Source organism: Mustela lutreola, chromosome 9 (assembly GCF_030435805.1).
Source record: "Mustela lutreola isolate mMusLut2 chromosome 9, mMusLut2.pri, whole genome shotgun sequence".
NCBI classification, from domain to species: Eukaryota; Metazoa; Chordata; class Mammalia; order Carnivora; family Mustelidae; genus Mustela; species Mustela lutreola.
The window spans coordinates 31,141,742-31,160,624 of record NC_081298.1 but is presented as its reverse complement, the minus strand read 5'-3'; the positions used below and the strand labels follow the sequence as shown (position 1 = coordinate 31,160,624).

General features: G+C 48.1%; 1 protein-coding gene across 2 annotated transcripts; it reads left to right on the top strand.

The window, feature by feature from the left end:
- Positions 1–1,225: 1,225 nt before the first annotated feature.
- Positions 1,226–12,705, top strand: PROKR2 (prokineticin receptor 2). 2 transcript variants are annotated; one of them, XM_059133976.1, is made up of 3 exons: positions 1,226–1,479; positions 3,680–4,272; positions 9,843–12,705. In XM_059133976.1, exons 2-3 carry the CDS (start codon positions 3,815–3,817, stop codon positions 10,537–10,539), a joined length of 1,155 nt encoding a protein of 384 aa, XP_058989959.1. In that variant the 5' UTR covers positions 1,226–1,479; positions 3,680–3,814; the 3' UTR covers positions 10,540–12,705. The 2 variants fall into 2 exon arrangements, with proteins under 2 accessions (XP_058989959.1, XP_058989960.1); XM_059133977.1 differs by lacking the exon at positions 1,226–1,479 and adding an exon at positions 2,078–2,295.
- The last annotated feature ends 6,178 nt before the right edge of the window (positions 12,706–18,883 follow it).

The following is an 18,883-nucleotide window of genomic DNA, read 5'->3' as shown; positions in this document are numbered from 1 at the left end:
AAATTTCAATCCATTTATTTAATTCTTCTTTGATTTCTGTCATTAGGGTTTTCTAGTTTTCCTCATAGGAACATTATACATATTTTGCTAGATTTATACCTAAGCATTTTATTGTGGGGGCTACTGATGTAAATGGTATTATATTCTAAATTACAAGTTCCACTTGTTCATTCCTGGTATCTAGGAAAGCAGTTGACTTTTTGCGGGCATGAGGAGAGAGGTTGGGGAGGGGCAGGGTAAAAGGGAGAGAATCTTAAGAAGGCTCCCCACCCAACACCATGGGGGCTGGATCTCTCAACCCTGAGATCATGATCTGAGCCAAAGTCAAGAGTCCGGCATTTAACCAACTGAGCCACCCATGTGCCCCAATACATTTGACTTTTGTATATTAATCTTGTATCTTTATACTTTGTTATAATCACTTACTGGTTAGAGGAATTTTTTTTTTTTTGGTCAATTTCTTCGTATTTCCTAGACATCATGCCATCTGCAACACAGAGCATTTTATTTCTTCCTTTCCAATCCGAAAAAAGAATCTGCCCAATCTGTGTTAAGAAAACCAAGGACCAGAGAGGCAATAGAAACTGCCTAAAATCAGAGCCTGGCGGGAGCAAGGTGGAGGCCTCTGGAAACAGGGCTCCAGACAGGGAGGGGATGTGGGATGGGAAGTGGGATGATGGTCTTTGAAAGGCCAAGGACTCGGGCAGTGGTGGGTATTGTTATCTCAGGGTACCGGTGAGGACCTCAGGGTAGGCGATTTCAGCAGGGCAACCTGCCCGGAATTCCCAGCTTCCCCGGGGACCTCCGTCTCCACCACCACCCACACCAAAGGGCCCACTCTGCACCCCCAAATTCTCCCCAGCACCAGCTCTCGGGCACACGGAATGTACCACAGCCTACTCCCGAACGAGTCGCCCTGTGCGGGAGCGGACGCTAGCACGGGGCTCTTGCCAAAGGCTGGATACTCGGCTTGGTGACCCCCGCGAGGCGCTTCAGCGGGGCATTGGGGGCCTTGCTGGTTCCTCGGAATCCGCACCCTCTAACCCCAGCTAAAGTCCCATTCATACTCGGGTGCGGGGACGCAGGAGCCCCTGCGAATGGCCAAACCCGCGGACTGGATATCCGTGCCAACGCAACCAGAACTCCGCGCGCCCCGTGCGGGGGGCACACCAGGTGCAGAAACGCAGCGCCCAGCCTGCGCGGCTGTGCGGAGGGAGGCCGGCTGGGTACCCCAGGGCGGAGTCGAGCGCGGGGCGGGGCGCACCGGGCCGGGTCCGAGGCGCCGTGCTGAACAGCAGGGGCGGAGCGCCAACTCCAGCGAGAAGACAGAGACCGCGACGCGCGGGGGAAGCGCGCTGGAGCAAGGAAGAAAGAAGGACACCCCGTACGCAGCGCTACTGCACGTACAAGTTGGGTTCCCCCAGGACCAAACCGAGCTGCCAGGGCAGCCGAGCGACCCGGGAGGAGGCGCCCAGGCAGGTAGGTACTGAGCTGTATACCGGGTCTCCCTTGGTGAGGTGGGGGGCTTCGCCCGGCCTGGGGGCTCAGACGCCCACTTCTTTCTCGGGGAGATTCTGGTGCCTTGGCCTCCCGCAGCTTTCGGAAGGTACTCGGGCTGGCTCGCAGTGGAAGAGTTCCTGCCGGGAGAGTCCACCACCCACCACGGGCCCGCCAGGACCGGGCGACGGGAAGCCGAGACTGGGGCGCGCGGGCGCGGGCGGAGGGGGCCGGGCCGGCGGGTGTTGGGTGGGCGGGCGAACGCCAAACTGCAGGGGAGGGTCTGAGCGGGGAGGGGGGCATCTTGTCCAAAGAGAGACTGAAAAGGGAAGCCTCTCCGGGAGAATTCCTGCTCTCCGGGTCCTGCCCCTACACCCCAGTTTTCTTTCCATCCGGAGGCCTCGCATGCTTCGTTTTTTGAGCCTCAATTTCTGACTCGATTCCCGCCCTTGTTGGGCGGCGCCTCCGGGACCGCGCGGTCGCGCGGGGGGTGAGTAAGGGAGGGCAGGGGAGGGAGTCTGCTCCCGGAGCGGATGGATCTGGGACGGGGAGTGCATCCCGCGAAAAATGGGGCCGGGAACTGAGCCACACGGGCTCACGTCCTCTCCTCCAGGGTCGGGGACTGGAGAGCCGCGGAGCGCGGAAGGCGGGAGGACTGGAGTCCCGCTTCCCCGTCTCGGGCTGAGCGCTGTCTGGACCGACTGGGGTTTCGCAAGAGAGGGAGAAGCCACCCGGACGGAGGACACTCCCGGTCGCGGGCGCCGCTGGCACCCCATCTGTCGAAGGTCCTTCCCTCGGGTATGCGGCCGGCGGACGTGCCGCAGGTCGGAGTGGCCCGGCCACCCTGCCACTGTTGTCCCTGCCGCTATGGTTCCCATTCCTCGCTCTCCCCCTCCTCTGACAGGGCCGAGCCAAATCCACTGTCCAGTTTGGTCCACTTCTTACTACCAGGATCCGGTGGCCCCCACGCTTGGGGTCGTTTCCAGTTGTGTTAAGCGGGGAGAGGCGGATCACAGTGTGATGGCTGGGGTCCTCATTCTTCGGGTTTGGGAATCTGAGCAAAGTGGTTCTGAAGAGGCCCTCAGACGCCTTGCACCCCATGGTGGCCCCTCTCCTGAGGGCTCAGTACTTCAGAGACTTTATTTTCCTTTGCCGTGGGCATCTTGAGGTACTGAGAACATAAAGAACTCAGGCAATGAAAGACATTTCAACCCTCAGGCCCTCCGGGGTCCTCACTGACACCACCTTCCCCCTACCCCCAACCTCCATTCTTGGGGGCTCTTTTCGGTTCAAGTGGAGGAGCGGCCACTTTCAGAGGCCGGAGACCTTGGTGACCAGATGTCGTGCCTCTCAGTTAGGGTTGATCCTGGTCGGGAACCGAGTAGGGGTCTGGTGAAGGGGACAGGGAGCTGATCAGAAGAGTGGGAGCAGGGAGGAGAAGCAGACAAAGCATTTCTTTTTAGATCTGGTTCCCAAAGCACTGAGGGAGCAGAATTCCCTCTCATCCACAGTCCCTTTCACCTACAGAATCCTGGTTGGATCCCCATTCATACATCTCACAGACTCCTGTCCCGCCCCTGCTGCGTACCAGGCCCTGGGCTAGGCAGCAGGAATTTGGTTTACAGGAAGATCAGGACTCAGACAGTGTAAATCACTAGCCCAAGATGACTCAGCCTGTTCATGTGCAAATGAATTTGGTGATTTCCACGTCCATGGTTTGGCCAGGACATAGGGAGCAGTGCCCTGCTTCCAAGGAAAGACCCTGCTGTGTGTATTCCTGTCCTCTAGCTTCATTGTCCTTAACCAACAGATGGCACAACTTTGTGACTGCTGCGGAATACTGGGGCAGCTGCCTGGACAGCTTGGGAAACTTTGCAAAGACCCTGTGGGAGCTGATGGTGGGAAAGGGAGCGTGACTGGGCAGTCACACTGGTGCTGGCCTCTGGGAAAGGGCAGAGATGTAGGTTGTTGTTGGATGTCTTTGGAGAGACATTCTGTGCCCAGTACTGCCTGTCAGCCCGTGGAAGATTTCCCAATTTCCAGATCTCATGTCTCCCCTCCCATGTACCCCCGTTAGTCTGAGGGGAGTCCCTGGGTCTGGTCAGTCTCTACTTGGGGAACTCTGGTAGCATACTACCAGGCGTTCTCCTGTAGGGTGCCCACTGGTTGTGTCTCCTTTCAGGGTCCAGGATGACATTTTGACTCTCCTCAGGGAAGCGGGCAGTGTGCTAGGCTGGGTGAGTCGTGACACCTGAAGGTCCAAACCCCCAGCTCAGCGTGCTGAGACTCACATACCACTCCTCCTGCTGTCTCCGCCATGGCAGCCCAGCATGGAAACACTAGCTTTGCCCCCAACTTCAATCCGGCTCTAGACTCCACCTCCCCCCTCCCCTTCAACTTCAGCTACGGTGATTATGACCTCCCTCTGGATGAGGATGAGGACATGACCAAGACCCGGACCTTCTTTGCTGCCAAGATCGTCATCGGGGTGGCACTGGCAGGCATCATGCTGGTCTGTGGCGTGGGCAACTTCGTCTTTATTGCTGCCCTCGCCCGCTATAAGAAGCTGCGCAACCTCACCAACCTGCTCATCGCTAACCTGGCCATCTCCGACTTCCTGGTGGCCATCATCTGCTGCCCCTTCGAGATGGACTACTACGTGGTGCGCCAGCTGTCCTGGGAGCACGGCCACGTGCTCTGTGCCTCTGTCAACTACCTGCGGACCGTCTCTCTCTACGTCTCCACCAACGCCCTGCTGGCCATAGCTATCGACAGGTGAGGATGATGTGGGCCAATGGGGGGACGGGGCACAGATGGGGGGGCAGGCTACCCCTTTCCTCACTTCCGCTCTAACAGGTGGGCCCTGCTGCTGGTCTGCCTGCCTGCTCCTCTATCCGGGGGAAGAAGAGATCCGGTGTCTCTGCTTGTGGCTCAGATTCCCCCCAAACTAGAGCAGGACGCCCAAGCACCCCAGCTCAGGGCCACGCCTGCAGATACCACTTTTGCCGCAGACTCGCCCCAAAAGCAAAAGCAGAAGGGTTGGGCCACTGGCTACTCAGAAGCCACGGAACACTGACTTCACCAGGGCAATTTCCGGTCGAGAAAACATGGACCGAGTTTTTCCTGCCACCCTTCCCCAAGCCAAGATCAAGAACATTCCTGACTCCCTTATGCCCTGTACCAGACAGTCCTCCCACCCCAGCTGTCTGATTTCACTCAACACAGTTTAGTTTTGCCTGTTCTTTAACTTCATGAAAAACGGAATCCTATAGTAATGTACCCTGGTTCCTGGCGGCTTTGTTGTAGAGCCAATTTTAAAATAAGGTAATGGCCTATTTGTAGGAAAAAGGGAAGGACATCCTTCCTTTTGTTTTCTTGCATACATCCATGGGCTCATTTGCATACATTTGCATGAGATGTTCTGGAAGTCCTTGCTCTATTATAGATTTACAAAATTTATAAAACTCCTAGTAGCAACTTAGGACAAATCTTACAAATGTTTTAATTATGTAAACAGCTATAGGCCAATGTCAGACCACCAGTAGCTCTGTTTTGGGGGTCAGGGGCAATTGCTGAAACATCTGGGTAAACATCTTTTTCCTTTTTGGTCTCCTTTGAACTCTTCAGTTTTTTCCTTGTTCTCTGTGCTACTTAGGTTTGTTATTCTTTTTAATCAACAAATTGATTATTTTCCATAATGAAATATACACAGAGGTAGAAGAGCCATTTTCTTTGTATAACATAATTCCTGCAGGAGAAACCATTTTGTTATTACAGCTCTGAGGCTCTCCAGCCCTCAAATCAGTGTTTACAAAAGGTAACTGTCAACCAAAGGTACAAAATTGCCCTGGGCAAATGATACAAAGTCAGATCTGGTGCCACCCCAGCCCTACTGAAAGAGAGTCCCTTGAGCTCCATCCCAGGAATCTGCGTTTTTATTCAATTACCTGAGGGATGCTGTTCTCATCCCCTTTGTTCCACTGAAACGTTTGTCTTTATCATGTTGGGGGTTTGGGGCAATATAGGAGTTTCTCAGGAAGCAACCATCCAGTTACATCACAAATAGTGGTTTCTTTTTCACCCCAAACCAGCTTTCCGTCTCCAGTCCTCTGATCACCCAGGCTGGAAACATTATCATCGGTCTGTTTTTTTTTAAGTTTTTATCTGAATTCCAGTTAGTTACCACACAGTCTAACAGTAGTGATTGAACAGTGCCATTCAACACCTGGCACTCATCACAAGAACACTCCCTAATCCCTGTGATCTGTTCCTCCCATCCCCTCACCCTCCTCCCCTCCAGTAGCCACCAGTTTGTTCTTCGTTGTAAGACTGTTTCTCCGTTTGATCCTCTCTCTCTTTTTCCCCCTTCGATCATCTGTTTGTTTCTTAAATTCCACATATAGTGAAATCATACGGTATTTGTCTTTCTGTGACTGACTTATTTCACTTAGCATTATACTCTCTAGCTCCATCCGTGTTGTTGCAAATGGCAAGATTTTATTTTTTTTTATGGCTGAGTAATATCCCAGAGTGTGTGTGTGTGTGTGTGTGTGTGTGTACAACATATGCTAACATATATATAGACCACATCTTCTTTATCCATTCATCAATTGATAGACACTTGGGCTGTTTCCATCATTTGGCTATTCTAAATAAGGCTACTATAAATACAGGGGTGCATGTATCCCTTTGAACTAGTGTTTCTTTGGGTAAATACCCAGCCGTGAGATGGCTGGATCAGTGGATAGCTTCTACTTTTAACTTTTTGAGGAGTCTCCAAACTGTTCTTCACAGCAGCTGAATCAGCTTACATTTTCACCAACAGCACATAAAGTTCCTTTTTCTCCACATCTTCACCAACACCTGTTGTTTCTTGTGTTTTTTATTTTAGCTATTCTGACAGGTAGGAGGTGATATCTCACTGTAGTTTTGCTTTGCATTTCCCTGATGATGAGTGATGCTGACCATGTCTATTGCCCATCTGTATGTCTTCTTTGGAGAAATATCTGCTCATGTCTTCTGCCCATTTTTTCATTGGATTATTTGTTTTTTGGGTGTTGAGTTGGATAAGTTCTCTATATGTTTTGGATACTAACCCTTCATTGGATATGTCATTTGCAAATACCTTCTCCCATTCCAGAGGATACCTTTTAGTTCTGTTGACTGTTTCCTTTGCTGTGAAAAGCTTTTTATTTAGATGTAGTACATTTAAATGTAGATCTAACTACATTTAGATGTAGTTCATTTTTGCTTTTGTTTCCCTTGCCTCAGGAGACAGATCTAGAAAAATGTTGCTATAACCGAGATCAGAGAGATTACTGCCTGTTCTCTCTTCTAGGATTTTTATGGCTTCAGGTCTCACATTTAGGTCTTTAATCCATTTTAAATTTACTTGTGTGTATGGTGTAAGAAAGTGGTCTGGTTTCATTCTTTTGCATGTAGCTGACCACTGGAGCATGGGAAGCAGAGCCTGAGATGCGAAGGTGAGGACTGTTCTGGAAATCCTGTACAGCTAACCAAGAGGACTCTCGAAGCAGAGCTAATTCAGGACACACACACTCTCTCTCTCTTTCTCTCTTTTTTTCTGCCCCCACCACCCCCAACCCCCCGCCATGTAGTTTCAGCATGAAAAGTATCTCAATAACCAATGCCAGAGAGAATTCCTACATTCCTACCTATTTGGTCATCAACTCTTAAATTCTGATATTTTCTCGTCCCATAACACCTTCTTCATTAAAAAGATGTCCCAAAATGCAGAGTTGCCATCAAATAAATCAGAAAGGAAAGAACAATGGCCTAGGAGTTACTCAGAACATCTGGGTTCCAAGCTGTGCACTTGGATAAATCCCTTATCCTCCTGGGACTTACAGATCTTCATCTGTGAAATGGACCTAGTAATAACTTCACTGACAACCTCTCCAGTTTCTTGTCAGGTTCAGAGAAGGTAAACAGACATAAAGCATGTTGGAAGCTATAGGTCTTCGCTAAAACTGATCATTATCCATGACTTGTCCATTGGCAAGAAGGACATCTGCAAGGTCTTTGTTACCATCTTGTCTTCTTGGATGTGTGTGTCCTGAGATCCGCACTCTCCTAGAGTCTGTACAAGAGGTCTCTAAGAAACCAGGTCCTCTACACATGAACCTCGCTCTTCGTCTGGCTGTGAAACACTATCCAGAAACACTAGTAGATAGCCCTTCTGGTATTTCTATATAGCAGGACCAAGGAGTAAACTGAAGTGCCCAGGGAGGCCTGTGTCTCTCTTGCCCACCTGTGTCGGGGCTTGTAAGCTTATCTAACCGAGTATAAAATAGTCCCAGTGCTCACTATCCAATACCAGTGTCATCACAATGAAAGTGAAAGTTTGGCCATCCATCTTTCTTATAATTTTGCTGTATTTCTCAATTGATTTAGAACCTGAGTACTATTTATTGGGCTCTCCTGTTGTAAAGCCTGAAATTCCATGTGCTGCCTTGACATTTTCAAGCCTCCCAGAGCCTCCGAGGTCTCCAGCCATGAGGTCCTCTGTTCCTGCCAGATACTGCCCTCCACCCAGCAGGAAAGCCTCCTAACCTGCTATTCCTCTCTCTGCTAGACGAACTGCACCTCTGATCCTCAATCTGATGGGTTTCCCCTCACTATCATCTCGCAGAATTATTCAGACAAGCAAATCGAATCATCCCATGGGAGTCGAGGGTCACTTTGTCCTCTTGTCACTATAAAGCCTGCTGCCCACAGCCCCTGCTGGTTCCTTCTGTCCCTGGGTGCAACTCCTACGTGGCTCTGCAGGGTGGGCACCATCCCTCTCCCTGTGCTGTGAGTATATGTGACTAGTTAGTCTGCCCAGTGTCAGGTGTTGTGTGTTCACTCATCTTGTACTGTGTATATCGGGAGAATCCTGCCTTCATCGGGGGAGTGAATAGGAAGTAGCCAGAATCACAGTATCTTCCTGAAGCATTCCCAGACTACGTCACTAGCATAATGACCATGTCTTCCTTCAAGTTATTCTTAACCTATCCCTTGGTTATTCTAGGTCTGGGGTGGAAGAGAAATTCTCTGAGGTCAAGGACTGTGTCGTCTTCTACTTTGTCTCCATCTACATAGGTTGGGCACACAGTAGGACCAGCAACCTGTCAGGCATTTACCAGATCATAGCGGGTGCAATTGAAGTCCCTCTTGTATCCCGTTACTAACACTTAGGTACACACCTGTCCATTCCCACTTGCCAACAAACACCTGCCTTTCTTTGCTTGAAGGCTTTCTCTGGCTCCCTCACCAATGACTCTGCTGGTTGGTGAAACAATATCCTGGATCCCCTTCCCCGGGGTGCCCCACATCTGCTCCAGGGGTTCCTTAGCAGGAATAAGCATCAGCTGCCTATAGTGAAGCCTTGCTCGATAACAGCCTATATTGACTGCCTTCCCATGCCGAGCCCCCAAAGGCCTCCAACCTCTTTCCCAGGCTCACTGGAAAGATCAGGATAAAGCCTCATGCTGTGTGCTGCTTTAAGATGTCAAGACAACATCACACACCTCATCTGAGCTTGAGACAGCCCGGGGAGGTAGTTGTAAAAGTTTGGTATCAGGAGCTGGCATTCTGGTCCTTGCACTCCGTGAGGTTGGTCATTTCCTTCTCTCCTTAGATAGATTCCTTAGATTCCACGGCAAGCCCACCCCCTACTCTCCTTCCTGCTTTGTAAGGCAGGGTGACACCTGGGGGGTGGGGGGAGAGAGAGAAAGCCCTAGCCCACTGCCCTGAGAAGACCCCCATCTCTCTCTCTGAACTCCAGAGCCCTTCTTTCCCCTCTTACCCATGAGACATTTGGAATGAAGACTTCTGAAAGCATGAGGCTCTTGGGGAGAATGGCAAGACAGAAGGTCAAGGTGGTATCCATAGGACTAACAGTAAAATTCCACCTATATTCACTGAATACCTACTACCTGCGAAGCATTTTACAAACATTATCATATTTAATATTTATAGCAGCCCCGCAAGGTAGGTGTCACTTTATCCCATGTTGCACTTGAAGAAAATCTCAGAAACGCTGAGCCAATGGAGGTTGGAGGGTGAAGGGGGGGGTGGGGTTGGGGCTGGGATCTATTCCACCTGTCTGACCAAAGCCTGTGCCGTTTCCACTAAACCCCAGCACTACTCCAAATGCCAAAGGATGTTGCTAAAATAAGACAAACCCTGTCCAAACTGGATAATTACACGGGGACTCGTTGTGCCATTCTGTCTGCTTTGGCGGCGTGTTTGGGCTAACCTCCAGACGGATGTTTCCCAGCACGCCTCCTTATTACTGATGGCTTTCCGCCCCTGCTCTCCCCGTTCCCCCCACCCCCCAGATATCTCGCCATCGTGCACCCCTTGAAGCCACGGATGAACTATCAAACGGCCTCCTTCCTGATCGCTGTGGTCTGGGTGGTGTCCATCCTCATCGCCATCCCGTCAGCCTACTTCACCACGGAGACGGTCCTGTTCATCGTCAAAAGCCAGGAGAAGATCTTCTGCGGCCAGATCTGGCCGGTGGACCAGCAGCTCTACTACAAGTCGTACTTCCTATTCATCTTCGGCGTGGAGTTTGTGGGCCCCGTGGTGACCATGGCCCTGTGTTACGCCCGCGTCTCCCGCGAGCTGTGGTTCAAGGCGGTGCCGGGCTTCCAGACGGAGCAGATCCGGAAGCGGCTGCGCTGCCGCCGGAAGACGGTGCTGGTGCTCGTGTGCGTCCTCACGGCGTACGTGCTGTGCTGGGCGCCCTTCTACGGCTTCACCATCGTGCGCGACTTCTTCCCCGCCGTGTTCGTCAAGGAGAAGCACTACCTCACGGCCTTCTACGTGGTCGAGTGCATCGCCATGAGCAACAGCATGATCAACACCGTGTGCTTCGTGACGGTCAAGAACAACACCATGAAGTACTTCAAGAAGATGATGCTGCTGCACTGGCGGCCCTCACACCACGGGAGCAAGTCCAGCGCCGACCTGGACCTCAAAACCAGTGGCGTGCCCGCCACCGAAGAGGTGGACTGTATCAGGCTAAAGTAGCCCGCGGGTGGAAGGCCCGACAGCCGGAACTCCGCACGTCATCCCCTGGGAGCCAAGTTCACAACGACTATGTACCACACCTCACGGCCCTCAAGGGGCTGGAGGCCGCTCAGTTCTGACGGGCGGTGGGACTCAAGGGGCTGGAGGCCGCTCAGTTCTGACGGGCGGTGGAACTCGAGGCGGGTAACCGCAGCTGAGGTGAACTGACCACCCACTGTGTGCTGGCCGCACCAAGGAGATAGGACAAGGCCACCGGGAGCTGACATTTACCCGTTACCTACTGTGGGCAAAAATTAAATAACAAGCCAAAATGGCAGAAGCTATTGGAATCACCAGTCAGGGACCTCACATGGTTAGCTGCACTCACTCTCCATCGCGCTACCTGTATTCTCTAGCTCATCAGGGCAGCAACGTCAAAGCCTATAGAATAAGCCACTTAGACGTGACGGGAAAGGCAAGGGTAAGTTCGTCAGAGTGTGCGGTTTATAGCCTCATGATAAGAGAGTTCATGCCATCCCATTGAACTTTCCCACTCAGCTCCTACTACCTCCCTAAAGGTATTCTCTAAGATTCTGGCTACGAGGAAATTTTTCTCATAACCAGGCCATTGGTTATCTACAATGGTGCAATTTCAAAGGAAAGGACCAGAAAAATCTCTTCTCCACGGATGCTTGCAAGCTCATCATTCTTTTGGGTGAACACAGGCAGTCCTGAAATGAGGAACACACCCAGTCCCTGACACCTTAGCATAAAGGATTTTGGGGGGTTGTAAGGTCAGGGAGGAAGGGGACAGAGAAAAAGGTAGAGCTTGCCCCTGGCGATGGATGTAATCCATGTGGCTAAGGTCTGGATGACTTTCTAGGACAAATCTCTTTTGAGAACAAAGGAAACGAGCTGCACTTGGAAAGGAAAGGCCTGGATTCAAGCCTCATGTGACCTGGCTGCTTACTCTCTCTGCTTCTAGGTTTTGGGTCAGTGAAACAAGGATGATGAGAACACCCGTACTGTCTACCTTACAGGACTCGGGAGAACCCATGGAGGCCACAGTTGCTGAAAGTGCTTTTTAACTCTACCAGTGATAAAAATGAATAAGTGATATTAGACAGTTTGGATTAGGGAAACCCCATCCACTATAACTTACTGTGAAGAAACACTCCCACTTTTGGACCAGAGACCTCTGAACTCTTCACGGTGCAGCCTGTCCTCTGCCCCCCCCCCCAGAAAAAATAAATAAAGGAACCCCCGTCCTGGGTAAAAATGAGGAAAATTTAACATCAGAATTTCAGTGACAACCGCCCCCTTAGCCTCCTCAGAAGTGTTGACAATCTTCCCTGCATGTTGTCAAACAGCACGTCCCAAGGAATATTAGCTTAAGCCAAATGGTTTGTAAATTCTGTGTTTACAAAAATTATTTAATGCATTTTACAGCCAAGCAAGTAAGTATTTGTGGTTATCTGCTTTTTTACAACTATCACTGTGCTTTTATTTATTACCCCCATCCAGGATGGGGGCACCAATTGTGTCTGACAAAAGAATTCAGACCTTTTTTCCCCTCTTTTTATCCTAATACGTACATTCCCCTTTAATTTAAATTTAACTGAAACAGCTTTTGTAAATATCAGTGTGTATTGTGATTTTCCAGTGAATCAGTGTTATGTTGTTATCCAATTAAATAATTAACATATGGAATCTTAACCACAGTGTTCAGTTGTTTTCCCACTAATCTTTTTATATATGTTAGTATATTTAGATATAGTATGTTTAGATCTAAAACTAAATAGTTCAATCCTGAAACAGAGAAGAAACTTGTTGAAGGCGTATTTAGAACAGCGGCAGTTCGTGCCAGCATCCATCCTCCCCTTGGTTACCCGCATGCAAAAACTGCTTCCTGCCTGTGTGACCCCTTCGTTTCCAAATTGTTGTTTGTGTAATGAATACCGCTGTTTGCATGGAGACTTTTCATTCGTCTAACTGGTGTTAACAAGTAATAAATAATAAATTAATTGCATTTGTGTTGGGGCACCTGGGTGGCTCAGTGGGTTAAGCCTCTGCTTTCAGCTTGGGTCCCGGTCTCAGGGTCCTGGGATTGAGCCCCAAATCGGTCTCTCTGCTCAGTAGGGATACTGCTTCCCCCCACCACCCCTGCCTCTCTGCCTACTTGTGATCTCTCTCTCTCTGTCAAATAAATAAATAATTTTTTTAAAAAATTGGATTTGTGTTTTACTCTTCTCAAGACTAATTGATGATAAGCTTAAGATACTTTTTTTTCTTTTTTTCTTTTTCTTTTATTTTTTTAAATTTATTTTTTATTTATTTTCAGCATAACAGTATTCATTGTTTTTGCACCACACCCAGTGCTCCATGCAATCGTGCCCTCTATAATACCCACCACCTGGTTCCCCCAACCTCCCACCCTCCACCCCTTCAAAACCCTCAGAGTCCATAGTCTCTCATGGTTCACCTCCCCCCCCCCAATTTCCCCCAACTCCCTTCCCTCTAACTCCCCATGTCCTCCATGCTTTTTGTTATGCTCCACAAATAAGTGAAATCATATGATAATTGACTCTCTCTGCTTGACTTATTTCACTCAGCATAATCTCTTCCAGTCCCGTCCATGTTGCTACAAAAGTTGGGTATTCATCCTTTCTGATGGAGATATAATACATAGTGTATATGGACCACATCTTCCTTATCCATTCATCCGTTGAAGGGCATCTTAGTTCTTTCCACAGTTTGGTGACTGTGGCCATTGCTGCTATAAACATTGGGGTACAGATGGCCCTTCTTTTCACGACATCTGTATCTTTGGGGTAAATACCCAGTAGTGCAATTGCAGGGTCATAGGGAAGCTTTATTTTTAATTTCTTGAGGAATCTCCACAGTCTTCTCCAAAGAGGCTGCACCAAGCTTAAGATACTTTTTAATGAGCTCGGCTATGTCAACATGTATACATTCTATTGTATATTGAAAATATAATCTCATTCGGCAAACCAGGTCCATTTCTTTGGCTGGAATAAGAGGAAAGATGGCTTTGTGATGAAACTATTAGAGGTTTTTCTTTCAGCATCCAATAGCCAAATAAGTTGACTCTCAATGCTCACGCGTGCATACACATGCGCACACACCCCAAAGCAGGAAGTAGCCTTTTAAGGGCATATGATTCAACTTACTCCTTGCTTGGGTGAGGAGATCTAAACTCCAAATGAAGAAAAGACTTGCTTGAGGACAGATAGCAAACACTCATTGGAGCCGAAACATTGCCCCAAGGTCTAACTCTGGTCCAGTGAACTGCACTCAGTCACTGTATTCCAGAGCCCAAAAGAGATGACCTTCTCTAAGAATGCTTAAAAGGCCATTGAAACTGGTTTCTGACCACCTGGGAGAATCTTAAATTGCTCAAAAAATACCTTCCCTCCCTCTAACAAGTGAATAGTGCATCCCATCCATGTGACTTTACAATTCAGACTCCAAGATTCCAGAGAAACCAAAGAATTACACCAGGGTCCCTGTGTTTCTGTTTCTTTTCCCCCATGAGAGAGGGAGGTCGGAACACATGGATTTGAAGGTACACGGACCTTCAAATGATGCTAGCACACAAGGGAAAAGTAACCCTGACCCAGATAGTGGGAGAAGGGGTTCATATTCAAAGACAAAGCAAGTCTAGGGCCACCCAAGACAGGGATTCACGCAAAGCCCTACCAGCTGGCCCTGAGCAATGGTCATTCTTCATGCTACCTAAGAACCAAATGCCTTCCGGTCACCAGGTCAGCCTCCCTCCTGAGGTATGCCAACCAGGCACACGGGACCTTGTGGACCAGCTTGTACCACCTACTCCTGTATAAATGTTCAAAGAGCTCCAAATATGGGACAGTTTCTCTGAGAAAGAAACTGGTACAAGAAAAAAATGTGTTTGGCACTTTCTTCAGATGGAACACTGGGGACAGGTGAGGGATTCATTGGAACTTAAAAAAGAATAAGTAATTGCTTGACAGGGCAATAGGCAGCAGGTTTGCCTAGTCCAAGGTCAGCCTTTGGAACAGAAGGCCATGTAGACATAAGGTCCTTGCATCCTTTTACCAACTCTTTCTTTTTTTTTCCCCCCTTTTACTGACTCTTATACTGAATTTCCACAGCTGAGTCACAGGCTGATATGAAAGAGGTCATTCCCAGAATTTTGTTTAATTTTGTTTAATCATGTTAATCCTAGCTCTGGATCCAACACCATCCTTTGGCTGAACTCTGCTTTAGGGATGGTCCGCTGTGGGCAAACAAGTGTCTTCCACCCACTCATCCAGTGTCTGTGCTGGCTGTTCTCGAGGAACAGCAGTGATGGAGATGCAAAAATCCTGAGGTGACTCTTGAAATAACATATGGCTAGGGGACGCCTGGATGGCTCAGTCGGTAAGCATCTGCCTTCAGCTCAGGTCCTGATCCCAGTGTCTTGGGAAGGAACCTCACATCAGGTTCGCTGCTCAGCAAGGAACCTGCTTCTCCCTCTCCTTCTGCGCCTCCCCCTGCTCATGCTCTCTCTCTTTATCTCTCTCGTTCTCTCTCTCTCCTCCAAATAAATAAATAAAATCTTTAAAAAAAAAAAAAGGAAAAAAATAACATGTGCCTAATTCTGTGTTGAAATAGAGACAGGGTAAACAGAAAAATAAAAGGAATTCAGAAGAGAGTTTCCTTCTAGTCATGGGGATCAGAGAAGTTTTGGGGTGGCGAGGTCATTAGGCAGAGCCCTGGACCATAGTGAATGATGGGGAGAGGGCATCCCAGGCAAAGGGGCCAGGATGAACAATGTAGAAGAGGGAAAATGAGAGGGGCTACACATGTAATGATGAATTGTTTGATTGGCACAAAGAATGCAGAGTGTTTAAAGGGAGGACAGACTTGGGCAGTAGGCTTAAGAGCATGATGAAGAAAGAGGCCAGGGGATGGGGAAACCCTGAAAGAGGCTGGGATGCACAATCAGACAGGATCAAACAGTAATTCCTACCTAAACACGTGCATTTGGAAAATACCTTACTCCTTATCCAGGCCTTAGTTCCTTGTGTATTAAATGGGAGTAATAATAGTACCTCCTTCATAGGATTATATGTGGACTAAATATATATCTTATAAAAATGCCTAGAACATCATAAGCGGTCAATAGATATTATCTATTATTTTTAGAATGATTAATTGTAGGAACAGAATTTCTTCTAGATGAATCCAGAAGATTGTGTCATGTATAATGGATATAATATTTTGAGGTTATCAAACCGGAGTATTTTTATTTTCTGTGATCTCAAGTCTCTAGTCATCTTGGACTCCCAGCCATACCAGGGCAGCTCAAATCACATAATTTTTTCCCATAATGTGAGGATGCCCTTCCACTGTTAAGCCTGAGCCAGGAATTTTAATGACCTTCAGGAAGGAGACTATGGTGTTGGGGGAAGTCCTTTCTATAGAGGAAGAAAAAAAAAAAAAAAAAACCAAAGACCTCTCCTTCCAGTCCCTATGAGATAAGGAAAGAAAGAAAAAATATTAATTGAACATCAGAGGTATTTGTCCTTGCTTTCTCCTTTACGGGCTCAATCTAGGTGGTGGAAATAGGGTTACAATAGAAGCATCTAAGTTATGGGGAAGCCTAGCATCAAGAAGTAGGGAGGCACCAATGGAATGCTTCCCCAAGCTCATTCTTCCTCAAACACCTTTCAGATGAGTCCTGCATAGGACCTAGAAAGATTGAGAACCAATGGTGGAAGACGCCACCATCTTGGTTGCCAGACACCGTGAGACAGTGTCTCTGTGAGACACTCTTGACATGTGGGAGCATGCTTAAACCTCTATGTCATCTCACTTCATCATTTAAAGGTGGTTAAATTCCTCCCTCCTACCCCACCTGGAAGTCCTTAATGTAGGAGTGAGATCAGTAAGCAAAGTGAAACGCGGTATGTTATCAGGGCTCCCTTGTGAATAGCTGTTGGGAGCACAAGACCCCTCACCTCATCCAGGAGTAATTAAAAAAATAAGTTCTCTCAGGGTGCCTGGGTGACTTAGTCATTAAGCGGCTGACTTCTGCTCACGTGGTGATCTCTGGGTCTTGGGCCTGAGTCCCACATCAGACGTCCTGCTGAGTGGGGAATCTGCTTTTCCCTCTCCCCCCCCCTCTCACTCTCTCTCAAATAAATGAATAGAAATCTTTAAGCAAAAAAGTTCATTCTCCTTGGAGAAAGAAAGTGGAGAAGGAGGGAGGGAAAAACAGAGAGAACACATAGCCACATGTCTTCCCACCTGATTTAACAGCAGCTCACTGAAAAATGTGAAGGGTGAAGAGGTATGCCTACTAAATATGCAGATGGGGACTTCTGGAAGAGTTCATCCTCTGTGGGATCTGGAAGATCAAAAGCCTTGAACTGCCTTCTGGAGCCCCCAGGGCATTCTCATAGATGGAGTTCCTTAGCACCAGAGAAAGTACTGCCAAGGGGAGAGGGGATAGATCCTGGGTGAGGCAAATCCTTTGGGTAAACATGGAGCACCTAAAAAAGTGAGTGGGTGTCCCATGATAAGACCAGAAGAGGAGGCGCCTAGGTGGCTCAGTCAGTTAAGTGTGGTGTGGACTCTTGATTTTTGGCTCAGCTCATGATTCAGGGTCATGAGATGGAGCCCCACATCAGGATCTGTGCTGGGCTGGTGTGGAGCCCACTTAAGATTCACTCTCTTCCTCTCCTTCTGCCGCCCCCCTCCCCCACCGATTCATGTGCATGTGTGAGCACACATGCTCTAAAAACATTTTTTGAAATAAAACCTTAAAAAAAGAAAGAAAGATAAGTTGGTGCTCCCTTTTAAAGCAAGAACAAGGGGCACCTGGGTGGCTCAGTGGGTTAAAGCCTCTGCCTTCGGCTCAGGTCATGATCCCAGAATCCTGGGATGGAGCCCTGCATAGGGATCTCTGCTCAGAGGGGAGCCTGCTTCCTCCTCTCTCTCTGCCTGCCTCTCTGCCTACTTGTGATCTCTGTCTGTCAAATGAATAAATAAAATCTTTAAAATAAAAAAAAAAAAGAACAAGATAAAAAAAAGCTTTCATCCCTTCCATTCAACCTGTAGTAAAAGTCAACATAAGAAAAAATATATAAGAATTATAAAAGACCATTGTTTGCAGATAATCTAATTGTCTACACAGAACAACCAAAAGAATCTAGTAAAAATTAATAGAACTAATAAAAGAGTAAAACAAGGTAGTTGGCTCTAAGATCCAGAAACAAAAATCAGTAGTGAACTTGACAAGCTTATTCCAAAATTCAAGCCAAGTCACCTTTTTGAGGAAGGGATTCTACCAGAGACCAATATTTATTATGAAGCTATAGTCAATAACTAGGCCAAGGAAATAGAATATAAAGCCCCAGAGACAGATACAGATGCATTTATATATGGAATTAACAAAAAAAAAAATCAAATTTTCTCCAAAATGTGCAAGTTAAGACTCAAGAACTAATTTAATCTGTTATAGAAACAGAGTGAGACTTTTACACACTCAACTTTTTTTTTTTTTTTTTTTTTTTTTTTTTTTTTTTTTTTTACTAAAAATTTACACCTCCAGCCTCCTTTCATACTTAATGTGGAGGTGCTGAAAGGGATAAGGGGATAGAAGAGGAAAAAGAAACGTCATCTGCCCCCCTTCAGCCCTGCATGGATGCCTGGACAGAGGCAACTGGATCATGGGGGGAGTGTGGTGTCCAGGCCTTTCTGGGTTGCTAGCAGCTAAGTGAGCAGAAGCAGAGACAGAGCCATGACTCCTGGCTACCGCCATACCTCATGCAAGACTGAAGAGAAGCTCCCCTGACATGAGGCCTGGAAGCTGGGAGGCTGGTCCTTGGATGACTCCACCCAAACCCAGTCAACATCACATATTACCAACAGAATTCCTCTCTCATGCATAATACACCAGGAACTCACTTGCTAAACATTCTGCAATCTCCTTTCTGCCAGAGACAGATTTCCAGTGTCTTTGCCCATTTTTATAATAACCCTTTCCTTCCCACTACTATCACTGAAGAATAAGCCAAAGCTACGTAATCATGAGCTATGATTCCGCCACCCTACATTTATCACATAAAACAAATGGGGTGGGCCTCTGTTTCATGTGCCCTTTCCTGCCTGCCCCTGGTCTCATCCCTACTCAGACTCCTCTAAGACCACAAAAATAACCCTCAACCTCCCTGCCTCCATCCCTATTACCTACTCCAGTTTCTCTGGTGGAACTGGTTCTTTCCAATGACTCTCAGACTGTTGGCTGCTTCTGGTCTCATGCCTGAGTCTGGGCTCGCCAACCCACTGGGACCGAGCCCTGTTAGATGCAGAAGGA

Excerpts from the sequence above, each read along its gene's own strand:
- PROKR2 (XM_059133976.1), top strand. The coding sequence starts at position 3,815 with ATGGCAGCCCAGCATGGAAACACTAGCTTTGCCCCCAACTTCAATCCG. Across the intron at positions 4,273-9,842 it reads CTGGCCATAGCTATCGACAG|ATATCTCGCCATCGTGCACC; the intron begins GTGAGGATGATG and ends CCCACCCCCCAG.